Source organism: Vipera ursinii (assembly GCF_947247035.1).
Source record: "Vipera ursinii genome assembly, chromosome: 1".
NCBI lineage: Eukaryota > Metazoa > Chordata > Lepidosauria > Squamata > Viperidae > Vipera > Vipera ursinii.
Window position 1 is genome coordinate 256890078 of NC_139512.1, and position 25708 is coordinate 256915785.

Genomic DNA, 25708 nt, shown 5'->3' on the forward strand with positions numbered 1-25708 from the left:
TCACACATTATTTTCCTCCACTGAGTGGAAATAGGCTCAGGATCCCCCTGAATATCCCAGCAGAACCTGAAGGGCAGCTTTTCCATCCTCTCCTTAAAGACACGGTCAAACTTTTCACTCTGGGCAACAGTCATGATGTTCTTCCAGTCCCCAACAGTGCCTGGGAAACAGTGGTTTAAAAAATGTCAACAGTTTTTGTATTCAATTAAACTAGAGGCTATTTATGTCATCCTGTCACCAAAATGTTCATTCTTACATTTTCTTGACTAAATTTGTGTATGAATCAGTCATGTGAAAAAGAAAGTACATCCTGTTTAAGTTCTATGGTTTTATGTATGAGGACATAGTAAAAATCTGTTTCTTAGCTGTTCTTAAAAGTAAGTAAATACAACCTTAGAAGAACAACATGACATTACACCATGTCATCATTTATTTTATACAAAGAAAGCCAAAGTGGAGAAGCCGTGTGTGAAAAATTTATGATTTAATAGCTTGTAGAACCACCTTTAGCTGCAATAACTTGAAGTAATCGTTTTCTGTGTCACTTAATCAGTCTCTCACATTGCTGTGGAGGAATTTTGGCTCATTCTTCTTTACAATTTTGCTTCAATTGACTGAAGTTTGTGAGCATTTGTTTATGTACAGCTTTCTTGAAGTCCCACCACACCATTTCAATCAGGTTGAGGTCTGGACTTTGGGCCATTGCAACACCTTGAGTCTTTTCTTTTTCAGCCATTCTGTTGTAGATTTGCTGGTGTGTTTGGGATCATTGTCCTGTTGCATAGCCCAATGTTGGCCAACCTTTCACTGCCAGACAGATGGCCTCACATGTAATTCTAGAATACTTTGGTATACAGAGGAGTTCATGGTCAACTCAATGGCTGCAAGATGCCCAGATCCTGTAGCTGCAAAACAAGCCCAAATCATCAATCTTCCACTACTGTGCTTGATGGTTCGTATGAGATGTTTGTGTTGACATGCGGTGTTTAGTTTTTGCCAAATGTGGTACTGTGTATTGTGGCCAAACATTTCTACTTTGGTCTCATCTGTCCAAAGATATCTGTTCCAGAAGACTTGTGATTTGTTCAAATACAACTTTGCAAATCAAAGCTGTGCTGCAATGTTCTTTTCAGAGAGAAGAGGGGTTTTTTTCCTTCTGGCAACATTTCCAAACAACCATACTTGTTCAGTTTTTTCCTAATTGTACTGTCATGAAGTTTAACGTAACATGCTAATAGAGGCCAGTAAGGTTTGAGATGTGATTCTTGGATTTTTTGCAATTTCTCTGAGCATTGCATGGTCTGACCTTGGGGTGAATTTGCTGGGACGTCCACTCTTAGGAGGATTGGCCACTGTCTTGATTGTTTTCCACTTGTGAATGATCTTCTTCACCATAAAATGATGTATTTTAAATTGTTTGCAAATAACCATTCCCAGACTGATAGGCAACAACAATGGGTTATCTAAGATTATTACTGATGTCCTTCCTCAATGTTGGAGACCAGCAAACTCCTAAAACTTCAGGTTTTATAGACCACTGGATTAAGGGCATTTGATTAGCAGCACTGATCATTGAAAACATCAGATTATATCCATGCCCAAAATTTGTCGGTGAAAAGAAGAACACTACTTCAACATTGGCACAGCTAAGAAAGGCTTATGGTTGCCTCAAATGCAGGCTACTGATGAGACAAAGACAACATCATGGCGAGACAGCAGAAAGAGAGGTTGTTGGGACATGTCCATACCACTTTAGAAAGTGCCTTTCAGGTGAAGGTAGTAATCCTGGTTTCATGGTTCCTATAGATGAGACCAGAAAAAAGAACTCCAAGGCAAAAAAAAGATTTCCTTAAAAGAACATATTTATTTCGCTACATAGTATCGGCACGATCAAAAGTGAAACCAAAACTGAAGCTTTCCCCCCACAGGTTACACTGTTACAAAGTTGAACTTCCCACCTCAATGGTGTGTCATAAATCACATTCCCCAATTAACTACTTGCACGGGCTTTCTAACGGAAGCCTTAGCCCACCAAAATGCAATCAGCAATGACCTTGGTTCCTATAGAACAATTTATTGTTTTGACTAAGCTAGAAAATACTCATCCTTCCTCCCAAATCTGTGGCAACTGAAAATGAAAATGGCTTCAGCCAAATTCGTTCGTAGTGTTCACAGATAACCTAAAAGAAAGAGAAATTCTGCAAATGAAGAAGAGTTAAAATTTAGGAATCTCCTCGGGTTTTTTTTGGATGTCTGTTAAAAAAAAATCTACATATCAATCTTTCAGCTTTTACATCAGTATTTTTCACCCAGGTGGCCTCTGATAAAGGGTACCCTTTCCACTGTACTAAATACTGTAAATTGTCTTTATATAATTGAGAATCAAGAATTTGTTTTATTTCATAATGAGTCTCTCCCTCTACCACCAGAGAACCAGGTGCTTGATTGCTGGTAATCCACATAGCATCTAAATGTATTATTCCACCATTGCATTCACTTTTTCAACTGCTCCATTCATAGACAGATGAAAAGCTGACGATAGTCCTTGTGTGGATCCAATCAGTTTTAGGAAGTCCCTCCAAAATCTAGCAGTAAACTGAACCTTCCTTGTCCAAAATAATCCATTTTGGAGCTCTGTGGATCCAGTAGATATGTTTGAGAAACATTTTGGCTAACTTCTGGGCAGAGGGGACACCAGAACAGGCTATGAAATGAGCTTGCTTCAAGAAAAGGTCAATCATAGTCCATATTACTGTATTACCCCTACTTTCTGGTAATTCCACAATAAAGTCCATGACAATCTCTTCCCAGGGTTGGGAAGGGTGCAACTTGTTGCAATAGTCCAGGGGGGTTTCCAGGGTGTTTCTTCATTGTTGCACATGTTGCACAGCTTTTCACATAGCTTTCAACATCTTTTTTCAAACCTGGCCAACAAAACTGCCTCTGGACTAAATGTAAAGTCTCTATATATCCAAAGTAGCCAGCTTGTTTGATATCGTGGCAACGCTAGAGTGCTTGGACTCTTAAGTGATTCAGGAAAATATAGTTTAGACCCCTTCCAAGCTAACTCATCTTGATAGGTCAGTATGGTCTGATTTTATTTATTTATTTATTTATTTTATTATATTTATATACCGCCCTTTCCCGAAGGACTCAGGGCGGTTTACAAGGTGATTAAAATGAAAAATACAAAAGTTAAAAACAATTTAAAAAATTATATCAATCCCTGAACAAATAAAAACCCCAGTTAAAATTAAAATTAAAATTCTCAGCCTGGGCCAGAGAGCTCGAAGAGCCAGGTCTTCAGGTCCCAGCGGAATGAACGGAGGTCGGGGGCAGTCCTAAGCTCCACTGGCAGCTGGTTCCAAAGGGCAGGTGCACCCACTGAGAAGGCCCTCCCCCTGGGTGTTATCCGCCGGCAATCTTTTACCGGTGGCACCCTGAGAAGACCCTCCCTGTGGGAGCGCACTGCACGAAGGGAGCTTGATGCCGGCAGCAGGTGTTCCCTCAGATATCCCGGACCCTCGCCATTTAGGGCTTTATAGGTCTTTCTTTGAACCATGAATCAGTTTTCAATTCCTCTTTTAGTTTTTTTCATTAACAAGCTATTGGGATCAGGTGATTTTGCTTGCTGTTGTCCCCCTGGGGTTATTTGAAAGATTGTCTGTGGTAGCGAGATGATGGAGTTCACAATCTCTTCATGATGGTTTTTATACTGGGGCAACCTAGAGAAGGCATCTGCCAAGAGGTTTTTCCCCCTGGGATGTATTTCAGTGTGAAGTTCAAATGGTTAAAATACTGTGCCCACTGAACTTGATTTGGGGAGAGTTTATGGGGTGTTTTCAGTGCCTCTAAATTTTTGTGATCAGTCCATACTTCGAAAGGCACCTTGCTCCCCTTGAGGAAATGGCGCCAAGTAAGGGCCCATCTCACCGCAAAGGCTTCCTTCTCCCATACAGTTCACCTTCGGTCAGCATCTGTTAGTTTTTTTAGAAGTGTAGGCACAGGGTTGCAAGTCTCCCTTTTGGTTTCTTTGCAGGAGAACTGCCCCAACAGCTACATCACTAGTGTCAGCTTGGATTATGAACTATTCTTCAGGGTTAGGGTGTTTGAGAACAGGTTCGGCAGCAAACATTCTCTTTAAATTCTCAAATGCTGTTTGGCTTTCCATAGACCATGGCAGGGGCTGACAAGATCATGGCTTACCTCCATTTCCCCCCATCTTTAATAATTCAGTAATTGGCAAAGCAATCTCAGCAAAAGAGGGGATAAATTGCCAATAGAAATGGGCAAATCCCAAAAAACTTTGGAGTTGTTTACAGGTACGTGGGGGCTTCCATTTGATCACCACTTTAACCTTGGCTGGGTCCATTTCAATGTCTTCATTGGAAATCCTGTACCCAAGGTAGTCTATGTATGTTTGATGAAATTCACATTTGGAGAGTTTTGCATAAAGTTTAGCATTCAGCAGTTTTTTGAGTACCGGTACTTCACACACTAGTTTAGTATGTTCTGCCATGATTTCTGTATAAATGAGGATATCATCAAGATAGACTAAGACCCCCTTGTATAGGCGATCATGTAGCACTTGATGGATCAATTGCATAAACACTGCAGGGGCTCCCTGCATCCCAAAAGGCATAACATTGAACTGAAAGCTTCCCAGGGGGCTGTTAAACGCTGTTTTCCACTTGCCTCCTTTTTAAACTCTCACTCGATAGTATGCTCTCTTAGATCTAGCTTGGTAAAAAAGCTTTCCTTTTGCCAAATGGGCTAACATATCCTTCATTAAGGGGAGGGGATACATATTTTCCATGATGACCCTGTTTAACCCTTTAAAATCCACACACAGTCTCAGCGATCCAACTTTTTTCTCTTTAAAAAGTACAGGGGCAGCTACTCGGGAATTTGCTGCTAAATGAACCCTCTAGCCAAGTACTTGTCAATGTATTCCCTGAGTTCTTTCAACTCATGGGGGGAGGGGTGGGGGAGGGGTCATTGAATACATCTTCGGCTTGGGCAGTTTGCCTCCCAGCAAAATCTCAATAGCACAATCAGTTGCTCTGTGGGGAGGCAGGATGTCACACACTGTTTCGCTGAATACCTCAGCTAAGTCTCAGTATTTGCTTGGGACGAGCAGTATTCCAGGAGGGGAGTTTACAGCCGTTCTCAGGGTTTCAAGAGATTGTCTCTGGGCTTCACCTGTGTCGCTGGTGGGGTTAGGGGGGTGAAGGTCCTGTGGCTAGCCTTAAGGTCCTCATTCTGTTGCCCACCAGGTCATGGGCTGCCATTTATCCAGCCAGGCTAATCCCAAAATTTCTCAGTCATTTTTGGCACCATCACAAAACAGATAAACTCCCAATGCTCCCCTAGCTCTAGGTATACTGGTTCAGACAAGTGAGTGGCTGGAGCTTTGCCTTTCAGGGATCTGTCTGCCTGTTCAAACCTCATAGGTGTGGGCAATAATTTGGCACAAATGCCTAGTTTGAGCACCATGGGGAGGTTGATCAGACACCAGAGTCAATTAAAACATGTAAATCCATTTGCGCTCCTGAATAGGGACCAAGAGCCTCGCAGAGAAGGCAAAAGGTGGGACAGGCTGACTCACCATCAGGTCATCTTCTCCTTCATCGTCAGAGCAGGCGGAGGCAAATTATCAGTTGGGGTCTTGGGTTTCCCTTGGGGAGGACTTGTGTGACTTCTCTTGGCTGGCCCAATTCAATTTCTCAAGTATTCGTTGGGATCCTCTCTTAGGTTTTGCAGAGGCAGCAGGTGCGCGGAAAGGGGACTGAACAATTGGCTGCTTGGTGCCCTGGTTGACCGCATCTGAAGCATTTGATCAGAGGTCCCGCAGGCACTCTAGTGATTTTGGTGGTCATGGCAGTTGAGGGATGTTGAGGAGCTTGACATCTCACTTGGTCTTGCTTTGGTCTGGATCCTGGTGCAGAAGGTTTTTGGTAACAGTTCAGCTCAATGTCTAAGTTTATTGCTAGACGGTACCATTCATGCAGCTGTTTGGGTATTCCCTTGTAGGTGCAAGGCTGGAACAAATCATGATCCAACCCGGATTTAAAATGGTGAACCAGTGACCATTCAGGCCACTGCCTGATCCAGCCAGCTACCTCTTTCATGTACTCTTTCACCGACCGGCCCATATGCTTCAATTCGTGGATATCTTTCTTGGCCTGCAGAGATTGGGATTCATCTTCAAACCAGGTTCTCAGTCCACGTATCAACAGATTGAAATCCCACAGCTCTGGTGATTGCTCATCCTGCAGGCAATTCATTGATTCCACTGCCTTCCCTTCTAGGTTTGCTGCTACCACATCAACCATACTGGCAGGGTCTGGGTAAGTGCAGGCATTATGATTCATGTGGATGAATACCTGGTTCAGGCAGAAAGATAGTTTTTCAGGATCTCCGTCAAAGGTGGGCTTGATGGGAGGGGGGTCGACTGGGCGCTGATCCAAGATGGCTTGTATTAGGCCAGGTGGCTGACCTAATACAAGCCATTGGTAAATCTTAGGCTGGGTTTGGTACTGGCAGGATGTTGGTAATGGTCTGGCCTGGTGTTGGTTACTACTGGCACTGGTAATGATCAGGTCTGGCAAGGAGCTGGTAACAAGCAGGACTGTTCCGACGTTGGTATCGGTAAGGACTGGCCTGGCATTGCAAGCCATCAGGGCTGGCATGGTGTCTGTGGTGGTCAGGGCTGACAGGACGTTGGCTGTGCTCAGGACTGGCATATTGCTGTTTATGGTCAGGGCTGGTACAACATCGATGATGGCCAGGACACTGCTGACACACTGGGCTCAAAGTTAAAGCTGGTCTAGTCAGCGGGGAGGCAGTCCGAGCCATCAATAAGGGACTAGGGCTTCACTGTGGTGGTGGACAGTCATGAGGATGTCTGTCCTCTCACTCAGTGGAGAGCATCTGACAGGTGATTGGCTCCCTTTCTCACATCTCCAGACCCTCAAACTTCTCTCTTAAATGTTCCACGGAATGACTGTGGATGGTGGTCAGGTACTTCCAATCCCCTGTTTCATTCCAGGCGGCTAACTGCTTTGCCCTCCTCCGTTCTAGCGAGTGGGATCCATGGGATGAGATCAATCGGAACTCAACTTTGGCAGCTTTCACGGTGCTTTTTCTTGGCTGAGCCGCTTCTGAATGCCAAGTCCACCTGATGGGTATGGTTCCCTCTTGTTGCACCAATGACTCCAATTGGGTCTTCCGGGCTTTTGGCCTTGCTCCAGCCACCAGAGCTGCACTTTCCACTTGGATAGTAGCCTGCACTCTGTCTACTGGTGTAGCACTGAGGCTCATGGCTGATTCTCCTTTTTTTCCATCTTGGTGTCTTCCCTGAGTCTTCACTGTCCTCCCAAAGGTTCTGGGTAGGCAACTGGGGCTCAGGGCCCCATGTTTTAAACTAAAAATGATTCTTGGTTTAATGTCATGGTTTCCGATAGATGAGACCAGTAAAAAGAACTCCAAGGCAAAAAAGATTTCCTTAAAGAACATATTTATTTGGCTACATACAGTAGTGGCCAAAAATGTGGAAACCTTTTGGGAAAAGTGTACATTTGAGGTTTGATGGCTAATAACACCACTTTTTTTGGAGTAGTACAACAAAATTATATATTAATGGAAAGATAATTTAATCAAGATTGTAATGCAATAACTTTTATGAAGGATTTGCTATTAGAATAGCAGTTATAAAGAAGAAAAGTAAAACATGTAGAAAAAACAAGATATACAAAAATTATCACCATGTCAGTTAGTTGGGTAACCTTTAGCATGAATTATGGCCTTACAACATCTTCCCATGGAGTGAACCAAGTCCTTTAGTTCTGCAGCTGTTATAATGTGAAACCAAGATTGAATGATTGCTTCTATTAACTGGGTTTTATTGCTGGGTCACTTCTGACTAACAAGTTTCTTTAGTTGGCTCCATAGATTTTCAATTGTGTTAAGGTCTGGGCTATTCCCAGGCTATTCCAGCAGTGGAATATGATTATCTTGAAAACAGTTTTTGTACACAGCAGCAACATGACATGGAGCTGAATCCTGTTGAAATATAAATGCTTCATTGTCTTGGAAAAGATCATGTGCGGAAGGCTTCAGTTTGGGCTCAAGTACTGTATTTCATTAATGTATTTTTGGCCATTTATATTCTCATTAATCACACAAATTCTGCCTGCACCTTTTGATGTCATACAACCCCAGATCATAACACTGACTGGGTGTTTCACGATACAAGTAATGCAATCAGGATGCAAATCTTCTCTGATTCTTCTCCTTATGTATTTTATGCCATCACTACCAAACAGGGAGATCTTGGTCTCATCACTCTAAATAACACTGTCCCATTGTTCCTCTGTCCAGGTAACATGGGTTTTAGCCCAGTTTAGTCTTTTCAACCTTTGTTCGAGAGATAAAAGTGGCTTTTTCATGGAATTCTAGATTTTAGGCCAAATTTCTGCAGTCAGCACCGAACAGTCCTTGCACTCAACTTCACATTGCATTGTGCCATTTCATCTTGTATACATCCAGATGGTTTTCTTCTGTCACATAGGCACAGTCTCTTAATTCTTCTATCATCACCTACTGTTGTGCACCTTTTCCTACCTTTACCAGTGTGGTTTTGTAGTGACTGAGTCTCCTTATACCTCTTCAAAAACTTAGAAATGCCAACTTTGGTTAAGTTTCCACCAATTTTTCTTCTAATTTCTTTATAACTGTAGCCTTGTTCACTTAATAATACTATTTTACATTACTTTCTGGGCGACCAGTCAACTCTTTGCACATTACTTTAATTTTATTATGTTTTACAAGCTCACTAAATGAAAGAACACAAAACCCCCAACCAACTTGATAGTGATCACATAACACACTGACAAATGTCCTCTCAGCTTCAATACATGACATCAGTAACTGAATCCTACTGTGATCTGATTGGCTCATTGCCAAAACAAGATGACACCTGATTGGCTCTCTAAGCACTCATGCTCATTGGCTACAGTCAGATGAAGGAAAGCTGCCTGATATCAACCTAAGCAAGTTGTGCTTCCTTTTTCTGGCTATTTGGTTATAATTTTTCATAGAATACAGATAATTAAACAAACTTTGGTGTATTACATTCTTGGTTAAATTATCTTTCCATTGATATAATTTTATGGTATTATTCCAAAATAAAGTGGTGTTATTAGTCATCAGACCTCAAATGTACACTTTTTTCCCAAAAGGTTTCCACAATTTTGGCCACTACTGTAGTATTAGCATGATCAAAAGTGAAACCAAGACTGAAGCTTCCCCCCCCGACAGATTACAATGTTACAAAGTTGAACTTCCCAATCCAATAAAGTGTCATTAATCACATTTCCTGATTAACTACTTGCGCAGGGTTCCTAACAGAAGCCTTAGCCCGCCAAAATGCAATCAGCAATGGCCTTGGTTCCCATAGAACAATTTCTTGTTTTGACTAAGCTAGAAAGTACTCCTCCCTCCTCCCAAATCCGTGGCAACTGAAAACAAAGGGAAAATGGCTTCAGCCAAATTTGTTTGTAGTGTTGATACATGGTTTCAAATGGAGCTGGACATTCCTAAAGCATAGTCCCAGAATATTAATTATTACTGATCTACCTTTGCGAAGAAAGTTTCCTTTGCTGAAATCGAAGATATCAGAAGGCAGGAATGTGTAGTTTGCTCTAGAATCCACTTTCATGTTATCAAATGTAGCTTTATTCACCACATCATCCACCTCCTTTTCAGTTAGTTTTTTTCCTAGGAAGTTGCATATTTTCAGGACAGACCTTCTCAGATCCTGCAATTTGATCGAGCTTTATATTAGGTCATCCAGAACAATGGAGAAAAGGTGGAAAGGTTTGTTGAGAACTCACATATCATTGCTATCACTCATTCCCCCTATCTTTAATTCTTTCTTTTCTTACTGAAAAAATTACCCTGATTAAATCACTTGTGTTTATTCTTTTTAATGAAAACTATACATAGATCTAGGAAGCAATATCAATGAATTAAACAAATAAATGCTGCTTTAGGACTTCCGGTAAATGTTTACAAAGGTACGTTTGGAGAAATGTTTTTAGTTCACAATATATTGATGGGACATAATTTCCCTAAGATTCAGAGTCTTAAGTTCTTAGCAATCTTGGCTGCATCAGAGGCTGGCCAGTTCCCAGGCCAGGCTAAAAAAAAAAGGCTTTTCTTAAAAATGCAGTTGATTTGAGTCAATCTCTTCTGAGCCAAAACAGGAAAATATTATGATAAGCTTTTGCTAATTACAGATACTTTGTGTTAATTGGATTTCCCTTATCTACTAAGTAAGTCTATCAAAAATTAGATCAACTTTGTTTTGCCAGACTTGTTTACAACACATGCACCCTGTGAATTCTAGCATGACAAGCCAATTGCTCAAAAACCCATCTTTTATTAACCTTTTTTGATATCAAGGTGACAGCACTCTAGTTTCCCAGATCGTCTTCCTTTTGAAGAGACAGAAACTTACTTTTCTTCAGAAACCTCACCACTCCTACAGGAGTTCATAGAAATAACCTAGAGTGGTTCTGTGATCACCTCTGTTACTCCCTATTGGAATAGGTTATTCACACTTCACATCATTTCTAAAGCTTTCTGTGTTTAATGGTTGTTCATATTGCACTTCACAACACAAACACATCTTACCTTTTTCATTTCTTCATAAGAAAGGAAGAGAATATTGAAATCATCCTTATGAGCATACCAGCCTTCTACATGGTCTAGCCACGAACTACAAAACACTGGTAGGAGAGAAATGGATTTAGGATAAATATGAGGGCAGTCTTGAAATCACTGACTTTAGTTGTTCAGCTCAGTGCTGCAATGATCCAGCTGACCATCTGTCTCATGATACATTCTTAACGCTTGTATTTCCTCCATTTATCCTTATGATCCTATGGGCCTACAGATCAAAGCATGATAACTCAAGTAGGGGCTATCCTAATATCACCGAATGTGGAGAGGAGAGAGAAGACCCATAACTATGGGACCCATAACTAATACGGTTGTGTACTCCAAGTTGTTAAGGGTGTTTTTTTTTGTCAACGTGCTGCTATATTGTTTCATTTCTTTGCTTCTTCTTATTTGAAACTTTGGGGCAATCTGCTTTAATTTTTGTTATACTTCTTCAAATATCAGTCTTACTCCGGTTAGCTATTTTTGTTTCCAACCCTTAAAACACTTTCTATGTGATTTCATGTGAGTATTTGGTTCTTTAACTCAGAGTTACCTAAGTTTTCTGGCTTTGCCAAGTGGCAGGGGAGGAGAAGAGATACTTCCGTGTGAGCAACCAGCAAGCACTAGTGTGCGTGCAGCTCCATTTGCACAAGCGGTGTGCATGCGTGCCAGCTGCTTGCACAAGTGGGGATGCGCACACGTGTGTGCTTGCCTGCCATTTCCACGCCCCGGTTGCAAACAATTCATGGCTAGTGGGGCACGGCCTAGAGGTTGGGGTCCTCTGCTTTAATTAATTTATATTGATTTAAAAACAAAACTTTAGATTTTCTCCATCCATTCTAACCCATTCACATCCTGATTTTAAACCACCAAATAATTTCCTTCCATTTTCTCCTCCATATTAAATATATCTTAGTTTTGCTCTTCCCTCTCCTGTAATAAGCTCCCCTCGCTTGCCTCTTCTACCCACTTTTACATCATGAGTTGTCCTAGGCATCCTGCATTCTTGTTCTCTCATCCATCGCATTATAAACTGTTTTCTTAGAGTTTACACAAATTACTGCATGAGTAATTATTTGCTACTTATGTTAGGAAAGTGGGTGGATTGTTTGTTCTTTGTGGGAAGCAGATGGAAATATATTCATAATCTCTTATCCAAAACAAAAACTGACATTCCGTTTTCACGATCAAGGTCTTCTTACCTTTGCCAGCCAAAAACTTTTCAAAGAAAGTACTGAAGTCTTTTGGGGTTTCTATTTTGACTGATAATTTGTGAAAATGATAGTTAGAAACCATGACGTCCTTTGGATTTCTAAGCACATAAATAATCTGTAAGAGAAAGATGATAATAACTTGGGGAGAATGATATTCTCTTTTTAAAATAATATTTTATTAATTATCCAATTTTAAGTATTTAAAAAGCAATGTGGTGACTAGGTTAATCAATAATTTGATAACAAAATCTTTACTACAAATCTCAAATTACAACATCAAATATTTCTTCTCTCTTTCCCTTAACATTTACTGTCTCATATTCAAGCTAGTATAGTTCTTATTATGTCAACTCAGTAAAACATCATTATTACATTTATCAATACATTTTAGCTTATACGTAATTACATTCAAACTTCATAAACAATCCATATCCTGTTATTAATTTTTACCCAATTTTTAGTTTCTCATCAATATTCCAATTTAATCTTTGATATTTATAATTTTCAGGCTTTAGGTAACCAAGATTTCCCTTGTCTCAATTCATAACAAATCTAATATCCAAAATACACATTTTATCTATTTGAATATAATCTTGTACTATTTCCTAACAGTTTTCTATTTCCCACCATATTACATCATCTACTTAATAATACAATATCTCCTCTAATAAATCAAAACCATTACATATATTACCTGGGTTAATCAATAAATCAAACATATTCATAATAATTAATTTTCTTTTTCCTTTTAGGTCTAATTTTTAGATACTTTATTTTCAACTAATTTCCAAGTATTTTAAATCTAATGACCAGAATTCCCCTTATCTCAACTTCTCTCTTTAACCCTCTAATTAATAATATGAAGTCCCCTCTAATAGGTTGAGACCCCAATTGTCTTCAACCTTATTCTGGCTTTCTTCCTTTGCCAACTAGGCTTCCATATTAGTGCTTTTAAATCATCAAATAGATTTTCCTCAATTATTATATATGTTATTTGAAATAAAGAAGACCATTTGATTGCCATTTTGGGGGGAGGACTAGCCCATTTGTATTCATTAAGTTGTCTCCCTCTTATTCCAATTCCCCATGCTGATGTTTGTCTTCCATTCAATCTGTTCTTCCTTCTCAAATTTCTTCTGGATTAATATAAAAAGTCATTTTCATTTTCAGTGTTGTCACTTTGTTTTCTGGATTTTCCATCAGCTGCATTTGTTGGTCAGTGGAGTCCTCTGTCTTAATATTGAATTGTCCCACTTATCTTCTGCATTGTTGGTTCTTTGGTTGTAATCGAAGTTTGGGTTTGTGTATCTCTAAGCTGGCGTCTTGCTCTTTTATGTTAGGTCTTATTTTATCACAAGCTGAAAGAATGGTGTCATATATTGCTTTCAACATGGAAAGGATCTTTTCTGGTCTTCATCCATCTCTTTCACGTATTTATAAATAGACTTTCCAGTAGAAGTCATTTGTCAAGCAAGATTTTATAGTCAAAGGTATTTCAACATCTCATATAGTGACCAATATTCCTCAAATAAAGAGATAGGAAAGCAATTTGCCACATATAACTCTGAGACTCAGTAAAGGTTTACAGTTATGCCACCCAGTGGTTCTCTTACAGCTAAGTCTCTCACACATAGTGCCAAGGTCAAAAAAGTCTTATCTAAGGTCTGGGCTTCAAGCCAAGTCTCTTTTAGGAAATACTTTGTAATACCAAACTTCGCCACAAGATGTCACCAATGCCATTTAAGGTTTTTTAAGTCCAAAATTTTTATAATCCTTTTTCCAATTTTATTTATTTTTTGTAGATAAAAACAAGAGTCTCCAATAAAAATAGGAAAAAAATTGGTCCCCAAGTTTCAGGAACATATAAATCCAATTAGATTAAAGTTGTTCTTTTAATGCTTTAATTCCCCTAGGTAGTCAGACGCCGCGATTCTTAGAGTGTGGGATAGAAATTCCCTTCCCTCTCTCCTCACAGGGGAAAAAAATACTTCAAGCAGCTTTTACAGGAAGAGAAAGTACTTAGGGTAAAGAGAAGATCAGATCTCACCCAGTCTCATCCGGGTTTCTTTCAAAGTGCTTGGTAGTTAGTTTGACTTCGGCTGTCTGCAGCCTAATGACAGGCCATATTACTATTATAATGCCACTTGGGGGGGGACGAAAGCTCTAATAAGCAGGCATATACATAGAATGAAAGCTATTGCTAAGCACATTGATTTGTGCTTTAGATTGTAAGCCACCCTGAGTCTTTGGAGAAGAGCGGGATATAAATGGGATTAAAAAAAATTACTATGGCTGGTCTTTTGTCCACCGGTTTGGAGGGCTGCCCCAGATCAAGTGGGAAGGTAGCAGTGGGGGTCCCCTCCTTGCTTGGTGCCCCTACAGGGCAACTTTCGACCCTTTCCAGGGTCCCCCAGTGGAGCAAAATTGGACAAAGAAGACAGAGCTCACCTTCCAACGTTTGCGGCGGCTGTGATGGCAAACTGGAAGTTGGGAGAATGATTTTCCACATGGCAGAGACCACAGAATAAAAGCCTTTCCTCCTAAATCCTGTCTGACAAATCTCCCTAGCTGTTGGGACCCCAACATGCCTTTCCTTTTGGACTTGATGGGATGTGTAGCTGCAACTAGGGAGGGAAGGTCCTTCAAACAACATGTTCCCAACTCATAATGGGGTTTAAAGGTCATCACCAGCATCTTGAATCCTGAACCAAACTGGTAGTCACTGCAGTTTCCAAAGCAGAAGTGTAATGTATGACGTTATTAGAGATCACAGAAGTGCTCATGCTGCTGCATTTTGCATCAGCTGAAACGTCTGGTGACTAGAGCGTGAGTGACTGAGAGTAGGGATTGTGGGAAGGGATTTGAGGGCTAGAGATAGCAACCCTCAACTTGACATCGTTCAGATATGTTAAGATAGCAAATGGCCATGGAACACAAAGTGTTGCAATCCATCTGGAAATGTTATGTCCAGAATGACGAGCGTGGACAGCGAGGTTGAACAAGAGAACGTTTATTGAATTCACATGGGTCAACTCCTTGCAGCCGTTGAACCCTTCCTTATATACTAAGGTGCCTTTAAACATAACCAATCACCGGCCCAGAATCTCCCGCCGGAATTGCAACACCCAATAACTGCACCAGGGTTTCCCGCCGAAGGAAAACCACTCCCATAACTATGGACACAACACCCCTTCCCCCCCAGATAAGGTTATTTATTTGACATAGTCTTTCAGGTAACTAGGAGGCTTGTGATTCCTAGTTGGGTATCTGTTAGCCATACTAGCTACTGGGGTGTCTCTAGTTCCGCTATTAGTTACTGCCTCGGGCCCTGTTGTGTGTGGCCCTATCTCAGGCAATACCTCACTTGTGTGTTGTTGTTGTTGGTGGTGTTCACTGGACTGACTAAAGGACTCTGGTGGGCTGCCAGGGGAAGCTGGTTCAATTTCTGCCGTGCTGTTCTGGGGACTTGCCTCAACTGCCCTGAGTTGTACTCCCCTCCCTTCACCCCCTGGTGCTGTGCCAGACTGGGCATAAGTGGAGACAGTGTCAGATATCGTGATTCCCCTCTCCTTGTTAGCTAGTACGCATTCAGGGGCCCTTTTCCTTAACTGATCGATGTGTCTCCTGATCAGCTGATTCCCTTCTCCCTCAATTAAATATGATAAAGGTCCAGTTTTGTCAATGACTACCCCTTGTGACCACTTGTCCCCCTGTCCGTAGTTCCTCGCCCAGACTGAGTCACCTATGTTCAGAGACCGGGTCGGAATGTCCAGTTCAGGTTCCACAGGTAGCCTATCAGGGTGAAGTCTGTCCAATTTGGTTATTAAACGTCTGCCCCACCTCATTTCAGCTGGGCTTTTCCCTGTAGCCGTGCACTGTGTCGTATGTTGGGCCAACAGGAACTGAGCCAGTCTCTGATGCCAGTTGCCGTGGATGATTCTTCTTAGGGCATCTTTAGTTGTCCTGACGTTTCGTTCTGCCAATCCGTTGGAGGAGGGGTGGAAGGGTGCCGATGTCGCGTGCCTAATCCAGTTGGCCTTGAGGAAGTCCTGAAATTCATTGGATGTGAATTGGGGCCCATTGTCAGAAACAATTACGTCAGGTAACCCATGAGTGGCAAAGAGTCCCCACAAGACCTGTATGGTTTTGGCAGAAGTCATGGACTTAACAGGCACAACCTCCAACCACCGGGAGTAGCTATCCACAACAACTAGGAATGTGAGGCCCTGGAATGGGCCAGCAAAATCTATATGAATTCGAGACCAAGGGTTCCTTGCCACTTCCCACTTATGTACAGGTGTGTGTGCTTGCTCTGGTCTGGATCGCTGACACTGGTAGCACCCTGCTACTCTGTCCTCGATTGCTGTGTCTAACCCCGGCCCCCATAAGTGACTCCTTGCTAGGGCTTTCATACGAACAATCCCAGGGTGCCCTTCGTGTAGTTCCCCCATCACTGCGTTCCTATGACCCTCTGGAATGACAACCCTGCTTCCCCACAGGATACATCCCATGTGTGATGACAATTCATCCTTCCTTCTAAAGTAGGGCGAGAATTTGGGGTCAGGATTTTTGCTAGGCCACCCCCCTTGTACCCACGCTGCTATTCTGCTAAGGATATGGTCCTTTTTGGTGGCTGTTGCAATATCCTTGGCTGTCAGAGGCCACTCAGAGAGTTCCTGTAGAGACAAGATTTGTCCCGCAGGTGCTGGGTCCGTGCCAGTATCAGCTAGGGGTAATCTGCTAAGGGCATCAGCATGCCCCATCTCTTTGCCAGGTCTGTGTTTGATGGAGAATGTGTATGCAGAAAGGAAAATAGACCATCTCAGCATCCTAGGGGACATGATTTGGGGTGTCTGCTTGTCAGTAGTGAATAACCCTAGCAGGGGTTTATGGTCAGTGTAAATTGTAAAGTCCCTACCGTACAAGTAATCGTGGAACTTTTTTATGCCAGCCACGATGGCCAACGCTTCCCGGTCAATTTGTGCATAATTCCGTTCTGCCTTAGTTAAGGTCCTGGAATAATATGCTATAGGCCTCTGTTGACCCTGATCATCCATGTGGCTTATGACTGCTCCTACTCCATAAGGGGAGGCGTCACATGCTACGAAGATTGGTTTGTCTTCGATGAAGTGAGTGACTGTGGAGTTACTGGACAAGATGTCCTTTAGTGTTTGAAAACTGACTTTGTGTTTTTCCTGCCACTGCCAAGGGGTCTTCCTATCTAAGAGCCTATGTAAGGGCTCAGCAATAGCTGCTTTGTGAGGCAGAAAAGTGTGATAGAAATTAATTAAACCTAGAAAGGCTTGTAGTTCCACCTTGCTAGTTTAATTGCCCTAATTTTTCCTTCTGTAGGATGAATGCCTTGTGCATCAATTCTAAATCCTAAAAATTCAGTTGATTTTATACCTATGCAGCACTTGTCCTTTTTTAATTTAAGCCCTGCATCCCTGAATTTCCCCAATACCTATTCCAGCCTGTCTGCTAAGATGTCCTCAGTTTTTCCAGCGATTAGGACATCATCGAAGTAAGGGCATACACCTGGAATGCCCTTCAAGGTCCTCTCCATCACCTCCTGGAAGATGCCTGGAGCTGCTGCTATACCGAACTGAAGTCTGTGAACGCGGAACGCCCCCTTGTGGGTAACTATCGTTTGAGCCTCGGTGGCTTCCTTAGACACTGTAAGTTGCAAGTACGCCTGCGCCAAGTCGAGCTTGGCGAAAATGGCACCGTCCTGGATCGTCGCGAGGACCTGCTTCACCGTCGGGACCGGGTAAGCATGTTTTTTCATCGCTAAGTTCAGGGTGGCCTTATAGTCGGCACAAATCCTCACATCCCCATTCGGTTTAAGGGGTGTGATGATTGGTGTCTCCCAAAGGCCTCCCTCTACTGGTTCTAAGACGCCCTGGCCTACTAGCTTATCTAGTTCGGCCTCGATTTTTTGTTTAAGGGCGAAAGGCACCCTCCGGGCCTTAAGCCTAATGGGCCTAATAGCGGGGTCTAGATTAAAGGTAATGGGGGGTCCCTTGTACCTTCCTAATGACCCATCGAACACATCTGCGAAGTTATCGCAGACAGCCTTCAGGGTCTTACTTTGTATTGTGTTAATTCCCCCTACCCAGATTCCCAGGGCCGAGAACCAATTGAGGCCTACAAGGCTGGGTCTCTGGCCCTCAGTAACTAAGACGGTTAAAAATCCGCTAAACCCCTTGTATTTTACTTTAATGGTAGCCTCGCCTTCTAATTCTATAGGTGTTTTTTGGAAATCGGCTAACTGTAGTTTAGTGGGTTTTAGGGGAATTCTATGGCCGCTTTTGTTCTCTATGTACCTAAGGGTGTCCCTGGAAATTATAGATACTGAGGCCCCCGAGTCCACTTCCATCTTGCAGGGAATGCCCTGTAGTTGGACTTCTATTTTTAATTTAGGCCTCAGAATGTGGTTGATTCTAGGGGTGCGATTTAATCTAGGGGTCTCCACGTGGTTGACCCCCACCCCCACCCCATGGTTGGAAGTGCGTGCCTTAGGTCTAGGGGTCTCTCCGCCACTCCGTTCGGGGGTTACCTCACCTGAGGCCCATGCGTCAAGCTCGTGGAGATGGTTGTCGCGCGGTTGGTTTCGGCAGATGGCCTGGATGTGGCCCGTTTTTCTGCACCCTTGGCATTTCGCGTTTCTGAATCTGCACGTTGCTCGGGGATGGTTTCCGCTGCAGCTGCCGCACTTCGCTTCTGGGTCACGAGGCCTGGTTGTGTTGTCCCTCCGGGGTCGTTGGAGCGCAGGAGGTTGTTGTCTTCTCCCTTGGTCTGATCCATCGGAGCGTGGGGGTCGCGCCGCCAATTTTCAGAACCTCCGGGCAATTTCTGCAACGTCGGCTTCCCACTGGTAGTCCACCTCCCCACGGTCCACATGGCTCTCGAGGTTGACTTCAGCTGAGGCAGCCATGCTGTTGTAAAGGGGGTCGCGTCTACCTGTAGACTCGTACGTGAGTAGCTCGTCTAAGACATCTTGCAGTGTCCCCGTAGGCTTTGCGATTATCCGATTCTGTAAGTGTTCGTCTCGCAGGCCCAAAACTACTCGGTCCCTTATTCGGATTTCGAGGTTGTCGTATTTGCAATGCAAAGCCACTTCTCTGACTGCCGCCACAAACTGAGTGATTGATTCGCCTGGTCGTTGGTTTCGTTTCTCGAATATCCTCCGCCAGAACAGTTCAGACCGTTTTGGGGTGAAATGGACCTTTAGCTTGGCCAACAGGTCAGCGTATGACACGCTGGAGACCGGCAATGGCTGGCACAGGCCGACGGCCACCCGGTAAACCAGCGTGCCACTGATGGTTAGGAGAGCCGCCGCTTTCTTCCGGTCCTCCGTTATCCCGTTGACCAGCATGAACCCCTCAACTTGTCCAACATACTCCTCCCAGTCTTCAGGGTAGTTCGGGTCGAACTCCTTCAGGGATCCGACTTGCGCCATCCTGTGAGTTCGGTTTTTTGATAGCTGGTCGGTTGACTGTGATTCAAATTTCCCGCTTTTCGCTCCACTGGCTACCGCGGCACCTTCGCTGTTCCGCCGTCGATCCCATCCTCGTCGCCACTGTTATGTCCGGAATGACGAGCGTGGACAGCGAGGTTGAACAAGAGAACATTTATTGAATTCACATGGGTCAACTCCTTGCAGCCATTGAACCCTTCCTTATATACTAAGGTGCCTTTAAACATAACCAATCACTGGCCCAGAATCTCCCGCCGGAATTGCAACACCCAATAACTGCACCAGGGTTTCCCACTGAAGGAAAACCACTCCCATAACTATGGACACAACAGGAAATATAAGCTTAAGCTGGTCGATATTCAATTCGGTTCTTAGCTATTTATCCTGGACATGATGTTCTGACATTAACATGGTTTTGTTTGTCACTGCACGTTTTTTTTTGTTCGTCAGAAAGTTCATTTCTAACTCTACATTTCCCCTGCTCTCTGCACCTGTTCTGATAACTTATCTGGTAACCATAGTGAATCCCATATGACTAGTTATGTTATGTTTTCAGTCTGTTTAGTGCGCATGTCTAGAAAAAGTTCTCACAGTGTTTTCTTTATTGTTTTTTCACTTTGCTGTTACTGTCTGTTACGTTAAGATGTAGTGAGCTAGCTCTCTTTATAATATATCTTTAGTTTTTATATTTTTGTAAGTAAATGGTATTTAGTAAGATTATGTGTCGTGTTTTTATTGCCTTCCTGCATGCACATCATGCATTCTCTGAAGCACGGTCCTTCGCCCTCTACAAAGGTGATTTTTACCTTGACATTTTGGTATCGAGGATGGTTTGATTTATGTTTTGGAGATGCATGTTTCTGCGGCTGTTATCAGTTAGTGCTAGCGAGGCAGCGGTGATTAACTGCTGAAACATGTCAGGAAGGAAGCCATGGCTGAAAAGGAGTCTGTCTGTTGGGCATCTCCCTTCAACTTTAAGAACTCCGATAGCTTCAGCCACACGCCTTGGAGAAGACGCACCTGCTCCTGTTGCCGATGCAAGGTCAGTCACTCCTTTTTTCTACTTATCCAAGCTCCCTGGCAGCTGCTTTTTTTTTATTGAAAAGTTTTAACATACAATTTTTCTTTAAGAATCCCCCCTCCCCCTCCCTCCTCCCTCCCCCCCTACCCCTCCCCCCTCCCCCCCTCCCCCCGACTTCCCAGAGCTAAATACAAGGTATATATAAAAAAAACAATCATAAACAACCATATACTAACAACCATAAACTCTAAAATCCATCACTCTCTAGCTTATATAGGATAAGACAAACCTTAGTAATATTAAATATATATAGAAAAACTAAAATAGAAAAAGAAAAAAAGAAAGAAGACTCATTCAAATGCTACATGAAACTTCTTAACCCTATACTTGTTCTGGATAAACTCAATCCATTTTCTCCATTCCATAATATAACGTTCTTGCGAGTGATCTTTCAAATAGGCCGAAATCTTCGCCATCTCTGCCAGGTCGGAGACCTTTAAAGTCCACTCTTCTATGGTCGGCAGTTCCTCTTTCTTCCAATACTGACCTATCAAAAGTCTTGCTGCCGTAATTAAATTTAACATCAACTTAGTGTCCACAACCTTAGCATCCGTAATTATTCCCAACCAAAAAAGTTGCGGACAAAACTTTATCCTTTGCTTAAAAATCTTCTGCATATTCCACCAAATTTTTATCCAAAAAACCTTGATCTTTTTACAAGTCCACCATACATGAAAATATGTTGCATCTTCATCTCCACATCTCCAGCATTTTGGCTGATAATTCGGATACATACTTGCAAGCTTTTTAGGATCTAAATGCCATCTATAAAACATTTTATAAAAGTTCTCTCTTAAGTTTTGAGCTTGTGTAAATTTTACGTTCCTCACCCAAATCTTTTCCCACGTGTCCATTGTGATAACTTCCTGGATGTTTTGGGCCCATTTTATCATACAATACTTAACAAGTTCTGTTTCTGAATCAATCTCTATCAATGCAAGGTATATCCGTTTAATATGTGCTGGTCCCTGATTTCTAATTTGCTTCATCAGATTTTCATCAGTCATTGTAAAACCATTTTTCTGATCTTCTTTCCACCTGGCCCGTAGCTGAGTATATTGAAACCAATTTTGAACAATCTTCTCGTCTAGCAAGACACTATATGGCTTCAAAAACCAAACATTTCTTTCCAAACTTAAAATCTCCTTGTACGTAGTCACATCATGTTTGAAACCAGCATGTATATTTTCTATTGCGTGTTTTGGAATTGCCCACAATGGTATCTTACAATCTAACTTATGTCTGTACTTCTTCAAAACTCTCAGCAAAGCCTGTCTTAAAATATGCACTCTAAACACATTATCTACCTTCTTGTCATACAACAAATATGCATGCCAGCCAAACAACAAGTCGTGGCCCTCAAGATTTAATAATCTCTCTTGTGTCAAATTAATCCAATCACTTATACCTGCTAACGCAGCAGCTTCATAATATAATTTAGGCATTTTAAGACCACCTCTTTCACGAGTATCCTGCATAATCTTAAGTTTAACTTGTGGCCTTTTCCCTGCCCAAACAAATTTATTGATACCTCGCTGCCATTCCTCCAGATTAGAATCTTTCTTAAGAATCGGTATCATTTGAAATAAAAATAGGAATTTAGGCAGGACGTTCATTTTCACTGCTGTGATCCGTCCCAACAAGGACAATTGCAATTTTCCCCAACTCTCCAATTCTTTTTGAATTTTCCCTCATAGTTTTTCATAATTATTTTTATATAACTTTGTATTAGAGGGCGACAAAAGCACCCCCAAATATTTAACCCTTTTAACAATCTCAAATCCAGTTAATCCTTCTAAGAGAGCCTTTTGCGAAACTGTCATATTTTTGGCCAGAATTTTGGTTTTCTGTATATTAACTTTAAATCCAGAAACCCTCCCGTATTGTGTTATTATCTCCATCAGGTCCACAACAGAGTTCTCTGGCTGGGTCACTGTAACAACCAGATCATCTGCGAATGCTCTCAATCTATAATCCTGATCTCTAATTTGTATACCCTTAATTTTTTCCGAATTCCGTATTTTAACCAATAATATCTCTAATGTTAACACATATAACAAGGGCGATAACGGACACCCTTGCCTTGTGCCCTTCTCAATATTACATGCTTCTGTCAGACTATTATTAACTATAATTCGGGCAGTTTGTTTTTGATATAATGCCCTAATCGGTTGTAAAAAATTTTCCCAAAAATCCATTTTGTCTAAAACTTTCATCAAAAATTGCCAATTCAATTGATCAAAAGCTTTTTCAGCATCTAGAAAGATTAGCGCCGCAGGGATCTGGTTGTTCCTTTCCAAAAACTCTAACACATCAACTATATGCCTCACATTATTTTTCATTTGCCTACCACTAATAAACCCCGTTTGGTCCCCATGAATCACCTGTTGCAGAACCCTCATCAGTCTATTAGCCAACACCTTAGCAAATATCTTGTAATCTGTATTTAAAAGCGATATCGGTCTGTAATTTTTAACTTGAGTAGCATCTTGGTCTTCCTTCGGAATCAAGGAAATAAAAGCTGTTCTCCAAGACGGTGGCACCTTTCCCCCCCTCTGGATTGTCTGGAACAGTTCCTTTAATGGTTTCATCATCTCTAATTGTAAATTTTTATAATAAGCCGCAGACAAACCATCCGTACCTGGTGCTTTATCCATCTTCAATTCCTTAATTGCTGTAAAAATTTCTTCTTCTGTAATTAATTGATTAATCCCTTCTTTTTGTGCTTGCGTAAGAACCGGGATGCTAGCATTCTCCAAATATATATCAATGTCTTTTTCATTAATCTTCTCCTTAGCATATAATTTAGAATAAAAATCCACAAAAGCATCCTTAATAAGGTCCTGTTGAAACACAACCCTTCCTTTGTGCTCAATTTTGTCTATATTAGAAGCCCTTTGCTTTTTCCTCAATCTATAAGCTAACCATCTACCTGGTTTGTTGGCGTTGCAAAAGGTATTATGCCTGGCAAACCGCAAATTGGTTGCCACTTGGTCAGCCATTAATTTATCAAATTGTCCTCTTAACAGTTTAATAGCCTCCTTAATCTTCACATCCTCCGAATTCAAAATCAAAGCCTTTTCTTTTTCCTTTATTTCATTCTCCAGTTCTTTCCTCCTAGCTTCCACAGCACGTCTATGTTTATTATTCATATATATCAACACCCCTCTCATATAGGCCTTACTAGCATCCCAAACCATGTCCATAGAGGTGCCCTTATTCATATTAATTTCAAAAAAAATCCTTCATCCGCTGTTTGCATTCTTCCACATTTCTCTGATTTCTAAACAAATTCTCATTTACGCGCCACGAGCGCCTATCTCTATTCTCCTTATCAATCTCTAGCCAAACTAGGCTGTGATCAGAAATAGTTCTTGCACAAATCTTCACCTTCTTAGTCCTTAAAAAAATCATTAGTCAACAAAATAAAATCGATCCTGGAAAAAGATTGATGTCTGTCAGAAAAAAAAGTATAATCCTTTTCCTGCAAATGTCTCTCACGCCAAATATCTCGCAATTCCAAGTCATCCTTCATTTCAAAAAAGGATTTAGGCAGTCTAGCATGACTTGGGACGCGCTTAAAAGCTCCAGCCTTGTCCATCTGTACATCCAAAACACCATTCCAATCCCCCATAAAAATAAAAGATTTATAATCCAACTGGGTAAGCTTTGTATGAAGTAAACTAAAAAAGTCAGCTTGTTGTTGATTAGGAGCATATAATCCAACTAAAAGCGTCTTTTTACCTTCTAACAGCAGCTCTATCATAACGTATCTTCCATGCTTATCTGTTTCAATTAAGTCTGCTGTTAAAGCACTTTTAACATAAACAACCACTCCATTTTTCTTATTCATTGCAGAAGCAACAAATTGCGTACCCAACCCTGAGTTCGATAAATACTTTTGATCCACAACCCTAATATGCGTTTCTTGCAAACATATAACATCTATCTTGAATTGTTTTAAATATTGAAAAACTTTCTTCCTCTTCTGTGGTGAATTTAGTCCATTAACGTTCCAAGTTAAAAATTTAGTTGCCATGCATATCATCCCAAAGCTCTTGGAGCACTGCTTTGATAGGACTATCTTTTTTAGGCCGTGCTCCTCCCACTGCTTGGCTGTAAGTACGTTGTGGAAGTTCCATAGACTTCTGCTGGTCTTGTTCTTTTATTTTTTTTTATCGTTTTAAAGCAGCACGCGTCACCCTCTGCTCTCTAGGATCATCCAAAGAAGTTGTAGCTTGATCTCCTCCAGCACCGTTCTCCTCTGTCTGTCCATCTTCAGCCTCTTGATGTTCTCCTTCTCCAGATCCCTTTGCAGCTTCCAGAAGTGATAATGGGGTTGCTTTTAAAACGTTATTGTAAAAATCACGCGCCTGCATCACAGTAACCAGACGGTACCTTTTACCTTCATGCATCACCATCAACCCAACTGGAATCTCCCATCTGAACCTTATATCTCGTTGCTTGAGCTCTTGCACAAGAAATGTAAAGTCCTTCCTTCTCCTTAAAATCTTTGGAGGAATTTCTTTTAGAACCAAAACTTCTTTTTTTTTATTTAAAAAGTTTTACAATACATTTTGACTTTAATCCCCCCCTCCCCCACCCCTATCCCTCTCCCCCACTCCCTCCTCCCCCCCCGACTTCCCAGAGCTAAATACAGGGCATAAAATCAAAAAACAAACATAAACACCCCTATATTATCAACAATAAGAACCAAAACTTCTTGATCAGCAATCACAACTTTAGAATCATAGGCAGCTTGTATAACTTCATCTCTAATTTCCCTCTTAGCAAAATAAACCACCACATCTCTAGGCAGCTTTCTCTGTCTAGCAATCCATGAATTCACACGAAACACTTTATCCATGCCTCCCTTTATTTCAGATGCTGGCTGATTCAATACCACTTCCAGAGCCTCAGAAATCAGCTGCTTTAGATCTTCCTTAATATTCTCTTTTAAGCCTCTGATTCTAACAGCAAACTGCATCTGGTAATATTGAGCAAGACTCAATTCTCTGTCCATTTTGTCTCTTAAATCTTCATTCTCCAATACTTTTGCTTCTAATATGGCATTCTTTTGAGTCAAATCTTCCACTTTTTCATCCAGATCTTCCACACATTCAGCCACTTTATGCACTGAAGACAAAATGTCTACCTTCATCACACTGAACTTCTGTTCCATCCTCTCTTCCATTCTCTCCTCCA

General features: G+C 41.6%; 1 protein-coding gene across 1 annotated transcript in view; it reads right to left on the bottom strand.

Annotated features, from left to right (window-relative positions):
- The window catches only part of LOC310646929 (amine sulfotransferase-like), a gene marked incomplete at both ends in the record, with an annotated part of 32303 nt that continues 6595 nt past the window's right edge, over window positions 1–25708 (bottom strand). Inside the window, 5 exon segments of the mRNA XM_083373760.1 lie at window positions 1–26; window positions 29–160; window positions 9640–9820; window positions 10699–10793; window positions 11931–12057. Coding sequence (XP_083229886.1) covers window positions 1–26; window positions 29–160; window positions 9640–9820; window positions 10699–10793; window positions 11931–12057 — 561 coding nt within the window.